This window comes from Geospiza fortis, unplaced genomic scaffold, assembly GCF_000277835.1.
Source record: "Geospiza fortis unplaced genomic scaffold, GeoFor_1.0 scaffold261, whole genome shotgun sequence".
NCBI lineage: Eukaryota > Metazoa > Chordata > Aves > Passeriformes > Thraupidae > Geospiza > Geospiza fortis.
In genome coordinates, this window is record NW_005054578.1 from 169781 (window position 1) to 180982 (window position 11202).

Consider the following 11202-nt stretch of genomic DNA (forward strand, 5'->3'; position numbering starts at 1 on the left):
GGGCGCTGCTCGGGCCCGGTCACCATACCGGGGCCCGCCGGCTCAGGGACAAAGCTTTAAACCTGGTTACGTTGTAGCTGCATAGCTCAGCGTCATCGGCCCAGAGCTGCCGAGGAACAAAGACGGAGCCGGGAAAACCCTGCAGGAATATGGCTTTTGGCTTCCCCCACCTCCCCTGCCAGCAAAAGAGGTAGCCACAGCAGCGGCCCTGTCTGCAAACAGCAGCCTTTGCTTTTACCTTATCTGTGGGTCTGCCCACCAGCCACAAACTAAGTGGCTATTGCCACAGGTTCTCTTGGTTTTGACTAGGGAACAGCTTTCCAGCTTCTTTGCTTTTATCTTAGTCCTGAACCAAAACCATCCCCATCTCATCCACCTGTAACAGCCTTTTAGCTGCAGGACAGGCTGACAGGGTCTTCAGGACAGCAACACAGCAGAAGGCCCCACCCTCCACATCAGCCAAACATCCAGTGTGCCACTGTCCAGTGCTAATGGCAAAATGCAAAAGTTCTTTATTAAGCAGAGCAAACCCCAGTATAAAAAAATGAACACAAAGCAAGTCCACACAGAAACTTTCGTTTTCCAGGCGTCTCTTAAAATATGTACTCTAAGGTATGTTCCCACCCCAAACTCACAGGAAGGACTCCCTCAAGGCTCAATACTGCTGGCCTGACAACAGCTCATGCTTTCTCCAGCTCAGGCTCTAGCAACCCTTCCCTTTCTCCAGGTCATGCGAGGACTTGCACTGTCAGGAGAGGAACCACCTTCTTCCCTTGTGCTCTGAGAAGCAACTCCCCAGTGTCACACCAGAAGCATTGCTCCTCTCCAGGTTAAGGCCACAGCACCCAGCTCTAGGAGCTTGAGAGGCCAGGAGAACAGTTCTGCCATTTGCCATTGTGCAATACGGGCCACAACATCTTCAGCTAAGGGCTGCAGCTCACAGTGAAGAAGCACAATCACCCGCTCACCTTTTCCCTGCCACTCACTGTTGCAGAAGGAGAACCACTGCCAAAGCCCAGCTGTCCCACAGGGACATGGACAGCACTGCACCCGAGCCCCTTGATGCACCTGGTTCTGTCTATGCCAACTGTGTTTCTACAGCCCACCAATATGGCCAGAGCCACAGAGGGTAAACAAGCAGAGAGGGCCCTGTCAGACTCTGCTTCTGTCTGTAAACACTGGGTGAAAAAGCACAAGTGGGTAATATCTGGTGTTTCCAGCAGTTTCAGGATCCCATTAGCAAGGCAAATTGCTCCAGCCCACAGGGAACTGTAAACACTCCTGTAAACATTCCTGTCGCTTTTTCTCACGTTTCTCTGTGAACAGCCCTGCCATCCAAACAAATGCTGCAGCAGGACCTTGCCAGGGAACACGGGAACCTCCCAGTAACCCCCTGCATCAATAGGCTGTGGCAGTGCAGGGAAGGGGGCTCAACATCATGGATTCAGAACCACAGGCCTGGACAGTTGTTTCTTCCTCTCCTTCATGCTGTCAGGAGGAAGATTTCTGAACAGCAAGAGCATTTGACTATTTGCAAGCCTTTGTGTCACCCCACTCTGACAGAACTGTCCATTTAGGGAGAAGGAGTTGTACCTGAATTGTCACCCTTTCCCTGACAGCAAGCAGATATTTGGATCCTCTAAGCCACAGTCTCACTTCCTAGAACTGTGGGTTCCCAAGGGAGATCCCTGCACATATGCCATGATGGCATTCTGCAAGAAACTTGCTCGCTGGGCCTCCTCTTCTCTCATCCTGGAGATCTCAGCCTCCTTCATTCTCAGCTTCTCCAGTAGCAGAGAGATCTCACCCTCCTTGTCCAGCAGTGTTTCACGGTGATTACTGGATAGGGCTGTGAAAAAGCAGCATTAGTAAAGAAAATCAAGGTATCCCTGGAAAAAACAGGAGCAGGCCAAAGGCAATGGAAGTGCTACAGCCAGCAAGCACACAAGAGGAGCTGGATGAGACAACATGAGAGGTTTTGCACAGGCAGCAGGCACACTTCACTGTGCAGGAAATCCAAATTTTGCCTGCTATGCAGCTTTGGGGTGGTCATCTGAGTCTTGGTCTCTACAAAATGAGGACAGGAATCCCTGTAAATACACATGGGTGGAGAGTACAACTCATAGGTGTACTCACAGGCAGGAAACACTTGCTGTCACTACCTGTGAGCACAGCTGAGTTCCAGGCCCAATGCAGGGTAACTCAGAGTTACCATTTGAGAAGCAGGAAAGGACCCATCACCTTTCAGCTGTCTTTCCAGAGCTGCAATCTTCTCTCTCAGCCCATCCTGGGCTGTGCGTTCAGCCTCCAGGTGCCCAATCTGTTCTTGCAATTCCACTTTCACCTTATTTAGCTCTGTCACTTTCTCCTCTTCCTTCCTGTCCACGTACTGACACACAAAGACAAATCCAGGAACAACCAAACAACTTCAGCAACTTGTTCTGGCCCTGTGGTGACTATCTCTACTCCAGTCCAAACTACCTGCTGAAGTTCCTCCAGCCTCCTCTTGAGTCCATCAGCATACAGGCTCAACTGTTTGGCTTTGGCTTGGGCCTCAGCAACCATTTCCTTTTGCTTAAGGCAGCAGTTCTGAGCTTCATCCCTTGACTCGGTCATCAGCCGCAGCTTCTCTTCTAGGTGTTCTAGGCGTTGCTGCTGTAAGACACAAAGGAAAATGAAAATTAAACAGTCCCACTTCATTTCTGTGAAGAGATTTTCCCCTCTCTGTTCCTAATACAGTGAACCCTTTATTGAGTCAACTGGTACTGACAAGCAGAGGACACAGTCCTGCTCCTTGCACTCGGGAGTGACTCCAAGCTGCTTCCTCTTGCCAGGGAGGCTGGCAGAGACCAAAACACTCAGCTGAGAAACAGAGACAGGTCCTTGGCAGATGCACGGATGTCACAGCCAGTGTTTACAGCCAATGCTCCACCTTCACTTCCTCCATCCCTCAAATGGCTCTGCAGCACCACTGCATGCAACCCAGCAACTGCTGGATCCCATATGTCAGATTTCTATGTCTGTAATTCGATGAAGCATTTTCTTTTGTGATGCTACAAATAAGTAAATATTCTAATAGTTTTTGTGTATTTTCCTCATCCCTTGTTCTGTTTCACTATTAATATAGTGAATATTAATTAATAGTTATATCCTATAATATAGGATATTAACTTCATTGACATTTTCAGAGACTTCAATACGACAGTGACTTAATTTACCTAGCAGCAGTAGCCACCTGAAGAAATTTCTCAGTGTTAGAGGAACAGGAGCACCCCATTAAAGTTGTCATTAAAAAGAAGGATCAACATCTGGCCGTTGGCTTCAGATGTTGGCAACTTAAACTAAATCTGCCATGACAATATTGACATCAGTTCTGTTAGTACTGAAGACAGCTCAAATTATACTTTTCAGGGCTCCCTCCTCAGCAATCACACCATTTGTGGGTCAGTAAAACCCAGAGAGGAGTGAATTAGCAGCTCCCCAGGACTAAGACATAGCCTGGGTAGCCAAACCACTTCATTCCCACAGCCAGGTCTGTCCTTACCTCCTCCAGGCGTGCCTGACTCCGCACTTTTATCAATTCCTCCTCTGCCCGTCCTCGCTCAGCTAGTGCAGCTGCTTTGACTTGACTCAGCTCCTGCCACAGGAACATGGAAAATCGTTCCAGACAGAGAAGCTGCATTACTGCCACACTGACCAGGAGACACGAGCAGCTTCCAGTCACAGACTATAAAATGACACAGCTCTCCTCACTCAGGGGCAGCAAAAGCAAACAAAGATACAAACCCTTCCTCAGTTCAAGACTGCTATCTAAGTTCAATGTGAATTTCTATTGGCTAAACCTTTCCAAAAAAGGGAATAGGAAAGAGCACTGCTGGATGTAGCTGGGGAAATAGATATGGATGAACATGCTACACTACTTTGTGATAACATGAGAATCCTGTAAAGTCAAATCTTAGTAAGACTCTAACCATGTTCAATGGAATCCTCATTTTTGTCCAATCTGAATTTACAAGTTTCTCCTTGGAACCTTATTTCTTAGTCCAAAGCAGTAAAAATAATTTTAGCTGGTATACTGCTGTTTTCTGTTCCCCCTTACAGAACATGAGAATCTTTACAAAGGTCTGCAGTCATAGACTCCACAAAGCTTTCCTGGCAGCCTTCTCTGTGCACTGCTATATGAGTGTTCAAATGTGCCCAGAGCACTTTTTCTCACCTCGTCCAGAGATATCCTGATGGCCTCCAGCCTCTGGATCCTGTCATGCATGGAACGTTCACTGGCCTCCATTTGCTGTGCCACACGATCCACCTGCAAAGCAGCAGAAACCAGCAAGTGACAGAAAACCATTCCACCTCCAGGCAAAGCAAGCAGCAAGACTACTCATCATGATAGTGAAGCATCCTCTCACTGATCCACCTACCAGCAAAGCAAAATTCTTACCTCTCCCAGAACTCCACAAGGAAACAGTAGTACAGATGGAATCTGCCCTCTAGAAACCAGGAATTCTTAGACAGAGATCCCTCCCAGGCCACAAGGAGGGAGTCCAAGCTCTCATTGTCAAGTGATACAAAACATAACAGATTCATTTTTTAGCTGTAATGTTGGTAAAATCTTCCTGGCCTGTGACTTTTCTTAAAAGATTTCAATATATTCAGAGAAATCTATTAGTATAATTTTATTTTGGAGAGATTTCAAACCTCAGTAACACTGCAAAGATAATTGGTTGCAGTCTGTTGCCCTGTCCACACTCAGACACAACCCCCTTTGAAACATAACAGAGAAGGAACTAGCATGCTGAGCCCCGTTAAAGGACTGCTTGTGTATAAGCAATTAAAACATTCAAATGTATTTATTTCAGAAGCTGGAAAATATTCCTCATTTGTAGCTACCTCTGTGCACAGACCAACACAAAGGCCATCCTCCCAGCCTCTCTTGTAGCATCACATACCACTCTGGCCCATACTCTTGAAAGCTAGAAAATTTAACTAGCTGGTAGAAAGTCTTGTGATCTCTTCAGTCAGACTTTGCCTGAACAAATGACCCATTAATCCCACAATAAATCTGAGCCCACTAACTTCTAAACTTTTTTAAGAGCACATTAGAGCAAACAATGACCTCCACTGGTGATGCATGTCAGGACCAAAGACAGACTCACCAGGATGCTGCAGAAACCCCACCCTTACCTCTTTTACCCGAAGGGATTCCATGTCTTCAAGGCTTTGTTTAAATCTTCTTTTCTCCATTTCCAGACGTTCTGCAGATTAAAAGCAGGCGTATCACAACTCTGGCATGCCTGCCACACAGCTGTATTCATACTTTTTCACACTCTGCCAACCCTTTCTCCTCGGCTGCCTGTGCAGGAACAATGATCCCAACCACAGGTGTCCCCAAGCTGTTTCTACTCCCCCACTCACCTTCAGCCTCCACAGCCCGCAGCTTCAGCTCTGCTGTTGTGTTGTTCAAGTCTTGTTTCACCTGGAACAGCTGATCCTGCTGAACTCTGCACTTCCTCTCCAACTCATCCACCTACATAAGGAAATTACCACCACAAAGGTTCTTCTTTTCCTATTAGCACAAAAAGTTGGCTGTACAGGACAATGAAGTGACACCCAACCAAGGATCAAAGTAGAGACCATAACACCTATGGAGCAGATGTTATACATGTTCAGGTGCCGCTTCTCAGACTTGGACTTGGTTTCCTACCTGATTTCTCAGCAGCAGGTTTTTCTCACTGGCAGCAGACAAGTCATGCAAAAGCTTGCTTTCCCGATCAGCACCTTCCTGCAAACAGAACCAAAATTAAAAACCTGTACTCTCCCTAGTTCTTGCACTACCAACCTGAGCCAACCAGCATCACACCCAGCTAAGTCCAACCTACACCATAAATAACAGGGCTCCTCATCACACCCGGTAACTATCTATCTAATTTACACAAGAATTTTTGTCATGATGGCTTTAGCTAAGCAGTAATGGTAAAAATCATGCTTGCCTATTGCATCCAGCATCCCTCAAATCTACACAAACCAGTTATAACCTATAGCCCTGCTCCCAAACGTAACTCGGACTTATCCAGCTCACCTGCTTTTGTTGCTGGAGCTCCCTGAAGTGGCACTCAGCCACAGAGTTTTGTTCCTGTTTCACGGCACTCAGCAGCTCTCCCAACGTGTGCACCTTCTGCTCAGACAGGGCCAGGGCAGCTTCAGTCATCTGCAGCCTATAAAGAAAAGCACTTTACGGAGCCTTTTCCAAGGCAGACACTGCAGCAAGCTCTCTATGCCACCTGGTACAAGGTGCCAATGTCCATCTCGCAGTAGGTGAAATCAGGCTACCTAAATGAGGCATTTTCTGCTTCTGGGAAAAGGACACCACTGACCTCTGTACACAGCAGCACTGCAGTGACCTGGGACTTCCCAGGGCCCAGTGTGCTGGTGCCCCTTGCATTTGCCCTGCACTGTCTTCCACGAGCCAATTTCCCTGGCCAAACCCCTCCAGGATTTGCCTGCTCCCACAGAACAAAGCTGGCTATTTTGTATCACTGCAAAGTTGTTTACAATTACAGACAGGATTTTAAATGTGAGCAGCAGAAGCAATTTACTTGTTCTGTCCAAGAGGGACATGTCCACATCACTGCACGGCATGAAACACTGCCTTTACCTGGCAGAATTAAACTAGGCAGGCTCAGCAGTGTTTGAAGTCAAACCACGGCCATGTGCATATGGCTCTGCATAATCTAACACTTCTTTTGAGCACCTCTTCCTCATTGTTCCAAAGCCAGGCTGCTCCATACCTGCAGTGGTTCCCAGAGAACACTGTCAGCTGCCAGGGGAAACAGGCAGAGATTCCTGCCAGGCTGTAAACCATGCAAGGAACATGTCCCCATCCCATGTGCACAATCCTTTTTCTTTCTTCCCACCTTCTGTAATTCACTTGCTCTTACACCAATGTAGTCATTTTACTTAAAAGCAAGCTAAGTATCTAGTGTGGCAAACTCAAAGGCTTAATCTGACTGTAATTTCTGGATATCACTGCAGAACTAACCAAACATAGTAATCCAGCTACCCTACAAGATTATCCCCTTTCTTAGAAGCTCTGCTTAGCACTGCTTATACAGCACAAACAGTGGGAAGACAAAGGTTTTCCTGCTCCATACTTGGTTTTCAGTGAATTCATAATGGAGTACTGCTCATCCAATGCTTCCTGCAGCTGGCTGACTCGTGCTACAGACATTCTGCATTTGGGAGGAAAAAAAAAAGGAAAAAAAAAGGTGGGTAATTTCTGCCAGGAAATGGAGAGTGCTCAATTCTGCCATCAAAGAGCAGAAAACATTTAGAATCTAACTCACTTCTCACTCCTGGCTCTTTCTTCTTTCTGCTTGTCTACAGTATCCACAAAATCCATGAACTGTGAGCAAGGCAAAACTCAGTGAGAAAATTAACGGCATCAGCTACAAACCTTTACATTTCTCATCTTTCTCTTCCCAGCAACAGCTGAAGATATGTCAAGCCACTCTACCAGAAGCAAATTGGAAGTCTGATTTGTTTATTAGCACATCTGAATAAGGTCATCAGCTACAGGGACTCTGCATCCCAAAGTGTCAAATGGAAAAACAGATCTCTAGGTTTACACCACTTGGAAAATATCAAATTGCAAAAGAAGAAACGAAAGCACAAATAACCAAAACTCCTCCAGAACCCAGAGTAAATATGTTCAACAGGGATGTCCATACTCACACTGTCACTTGAATAACCCAGCTCAGAGGACTGAGCCTCAAGGTACTAAATCATGCTGTGTGCCTGCCCATAAAAATGCATGTGCAACTTCAGGTGCACAATAATACTGCCACTGAGTGTTCTGGGGGACCTCAAGGGAAAGCAAAGGATTCCAGGTACCCCATTTGATCTGCCAACATCTGCTGACCTGCTTGTTCTTCTCATCCTTCAGACTCAAAACCTCCTTGCTGAGGATGTTCACTTGGTTCTGGGCCTCGCTTAGGATAGCCTCACGGTCTTGGTTGTGATTCAAGGCTTGTTCTGATGCAGAGAGAGTAGGAGAACACGCACAAGCTTCTAAAGCAACAGAATAGCAAGCACTGCTGGAAGAGACAGCACTCAGGATGACCACTGGATATCACAAGCACCAGGACAGTTGCCCTTCTCAGGCTGGCCCACATAGAGATAGTCCCACCTTACATCACAAGGTGGGATGGGATCAAAGAGAGCAGTGTGTGCGGGGTAATCAACACCTCAGCCTCAGGAAGGCTGTTAACACTGCTGTGGGCAGGACAATGACACAGGATCTGCTGCATAAACCACATCAAAACCTGGCTCATCAGAGGCAAACTATGAGCAAGTCTCAAAGTCTCAGGTTCTCCCACATTCACATGGCACATCAATCTCTAATAACTCAATCCAAACTTTTTTTTTTTTTTTTTTCACTTTTGCCGGTCAAAGTGACACTTCCAACTGGATTAGCCCCCACTAAAGGACAAGAGAAGGTGACATAGGGCACTGTGGAAATGCTATTGAGAAAGGGAAGGAAAGAGGGTTAGCTCTCTTCTGGAGCAGCCAGTGCCCTATATCCCCCAAGTGCTGGACTGGGAAAGGAGTTAAGTGAAGTGATTCATTACTGTACACACATCACACTTACCCACAGCTTTCAGGATGTCACCAGGAACATTGTTCCCTGCCAGCTCCAGCCTCTTCAGGGTCTTGTTGCTATGCAAGCAGTTCAGCAACGCTCGGCCACCCAGAAGCCCAATGTTATTCCATCGCAAATCTACACAGAAAGCAAACTTTTCACCATGGCAGTCACATCTGCTGAGACCCCAGATGGTCCTAGCACAAACACAGGTGAATACTGTGGCCCCTTTCAAGATGAATGAGAGGGGGAGAAAGTGACAAAGCAGGAAAGGCAAAGATAAATCTTTAGTAAACTGCAGGAAGCCATGACAGTTACAAGTCTGTGTCTCACATTTGGCTCTCACGAGCCTTCCTTCCACAGACAGAATCCGTGGATGAGAAAGAATCAGCGACAAAAGCCACATTCTCCTGAAATTCCAGCAAAATTCCATATAAGGACAAAAGTGAGTGTGAATTAAGTATCAAAAGTCTGTCATGAGGCATGCCACAAATAGGAATGAAAACACTTCTTCCTCCACTAAAGACTGTTCTGCCCCAAGTACACAGTTTTTCATCTGTAGGTTTGGATCCAGAGATTCCAGTTTCAGTTCCCACTCTCCAAAGGCCACGGGGCTGTGATCACTCCCTGCATAAAGCCATCAAAGCACTCCAAACTGCCAGGAATTGGGAATGACACCGGCCAGTTGGAAGAAATCGAGGCAAGAAACCTGAAGACACATGTGTGTTTGCATGCACGTATGTACACATGGGCAAAGAACTCTTACCCAGCTCCTGAAGGCTGTTATTTTGTGTCAGTGCAATGGCCAGCTCTCCAGCCCCTTGATGGTTAATCTGGTTATTGCGCAGATCCAGACGTTGAAGAAAGTTGTTTGCCCTCAGTCCTTGGCAGAAAAAGGAGAAGCCTTCCTCCCACATGCCGAGGCTGTTCCATTCTAAGGTCAGGCTAGGGAAATCAGGCAGGATTGGTGTTTGTGGAGTCAATGGTCAGCTGTGTGAACTTGAACGACACACGGATCATTGGCACACCCGGTCACACACCCAGCTCTGGGAGCAGACTCGGCTTCAGAGAGCAGGATGCTGCCAGGGCCCAGCATCCTCCAAAAGAGCACCTCCACTTTTCGTGCCTTTGCCCGTCCCACCCCTCACAAGAAATTGCACCACTTGGCATTCCTCCCACCCCAATAAAAAACACCCTCAACCCTTTTCAAATGTTGGGCTCCATCTGGCGGGAATAGCACAGAGACAGATACATTTTTTTACCTCCTGATGGATTTGTTCTGCCTAAGAAGTTTTCCCAAAGCCTCAGCTCCCATGGTTCGCAGGTTATTTCCCTGAAACAGAAGCCCCAGGTGATCAGCTAAGCCTCTCCCAGTCCACCTAGACCACGAACACCACCAGACACATCCCAGCTATAACGCAAATTTAGTTGGGCAAAAATAGTCGAATCAACATTTGTTTCACATATCAATCAGGCTTCCAAAAAATTAAAAACCCTGGAGGAACGGTGGATCCATACACACCACTGGTCTTATGAGGGCACCATGACTGAGAGTTTGCAAAAATCACAGAATAGCACAGGAACAGCATGGACCACGATGGGGCAGAAAACAGCAATTCTAGATAAAAACTATTTTAACACACTTCATTAGGAAGGACTCTGTTAATACTAGCACAAATGAGTAAGAAAGTTATGATGCAGTTTGTGACTGTGGAAATAGCTGTATGCCAAAGGAATACAGACAGAAAGTCACTCTCAGTAGAGAGACAATCACACCTGAAGGCAGATGCTTAGTTCAAAGCACACACAAGTAGAACAGCTTGTACTCACTGATCAATACAGAAATCCCAAAAAAGCCTACATATGCCTCATCTGCCCAAGCAGCAACTGACAAAAGGTACATAGCAATAGCTTCCTATAAAAATAGAGTAACTGAATAAAAGTGGATAAAGATGATTTGCAAAGTAACTTCAGAAAATTGTGACATGGTGTTAACGAGTCAAGGAATGAGTCGCTTGAGAACAAAAAGCTTACAGAAGTATGCATCTTGTTGAACAATCCTGCACCAGGACTGTCCAGTTCTCTTTCTCATTAAGCCTGTGCTTTTTCCTTCTCCACCATAGAACAGTTAATTCTTTTCAAACTCACCTTCAGATCCAAAGATTTGACTGTGGTGTTGGCGCAAAGACCATTCAACAAAAGTCTTACACCTGAGCAGAAAAAAAAAAAAACCAAAACTGTTTATTTCATCTGCGAAACTCTCTGCCTAAACCAGCTATCATCCCAGCTTATCACTCTGCTAAACAGCCAGCTCAGGAGACGTGGCTGCGACAAACAAACTATTTGATAAACTGCCACGGCTGCTGGAAAGCTTAAGCCTGAGCTTTCAAGGCACCTTTTTATTCTCAAAAAGGTGTCGGGGCAGAGAACTACCTGTCAGGTTGTACATCTACCCGACTCAGCCCTGAAAAATCCCCACGTCTAGAGAGGCTCTGCGGGCTCGGACGGGCTGCCCACGGAGCCCCCTCACTGCGGGCCACTTTAACCGGCCGGACCGTCCCGTC

The 11202-nt window shown here is 46.6% G+C and overlaps 1 protein-coding gene across 3 annotated transcripts in view; it reads right to left on the bottom strand.

Moving 5' to 3' along the window:
- Positions 1-11113, bottom strand: part of LRRC45 (leucine rich repeat containing 45) — a 13582-nt gene extending 2469 nt beyond the window's left edge. The window contains exons 1-17 of one of the 3 annotated variants that reach the window (XR_004082629.1): positions 11072-11113; positions 10787-10848; positions 9901-9971; positions 9405-9583; positions 8648-8776; positions 7919-8031; positions 7344-7402; positions 7152-7229; positions 6080-6215; positions 5705-5782; positions 5416-5527; positions 5185-5255; positions 4217-4309; positions 3545-3637; positions 2482-2655; positions 2242-2389; positions 1594-1849 (exon numbers count right to left, since the gene is read on the bottom strand). Coding sequence is in view for 2 of the 3 variants with exons in the window: in XM_005429811.2 (XP_005429868.1) it covers positions 1653-1849; positions 2242-2389; positions 2482-2655; positions 3545-3637; positions 4217-4309; positions 5185-5255; positions 5416-5527; positions 5705-5782; positions 6080-6215; positions 7152-7229; positions 7344-7402; positions 7919-8031; positions 8648-8776; positions 9405-9583; positions 9901-9971; positions 10787-10848; positions 11072-11087 (1809 nt within the window). In the remaining variant the exon portion in view is untranslated. Of the gene's footprint in view, positions 1-489; positions 1850-2241; positions 2390-2481; positions 2656-3544; positions 3638-4216; positions 4310-5184; positions 5256-5415; positions 5528-5704; positions 5783-6079; positions 6216-7151; positions 7230-7343; positions 7403-7918; positions 8032-8647; positions 8777-9404; positions 9584-9900; positions 9972-10786; positions 10849-11071 lie in introns of those variants that run through there. The other 2 variants (XM_031064273.1, XM_005429811.2) reach the window with 2 other exon arrangements.
- Positions 11114-11202: the final 89 nt, after the last annotated feature.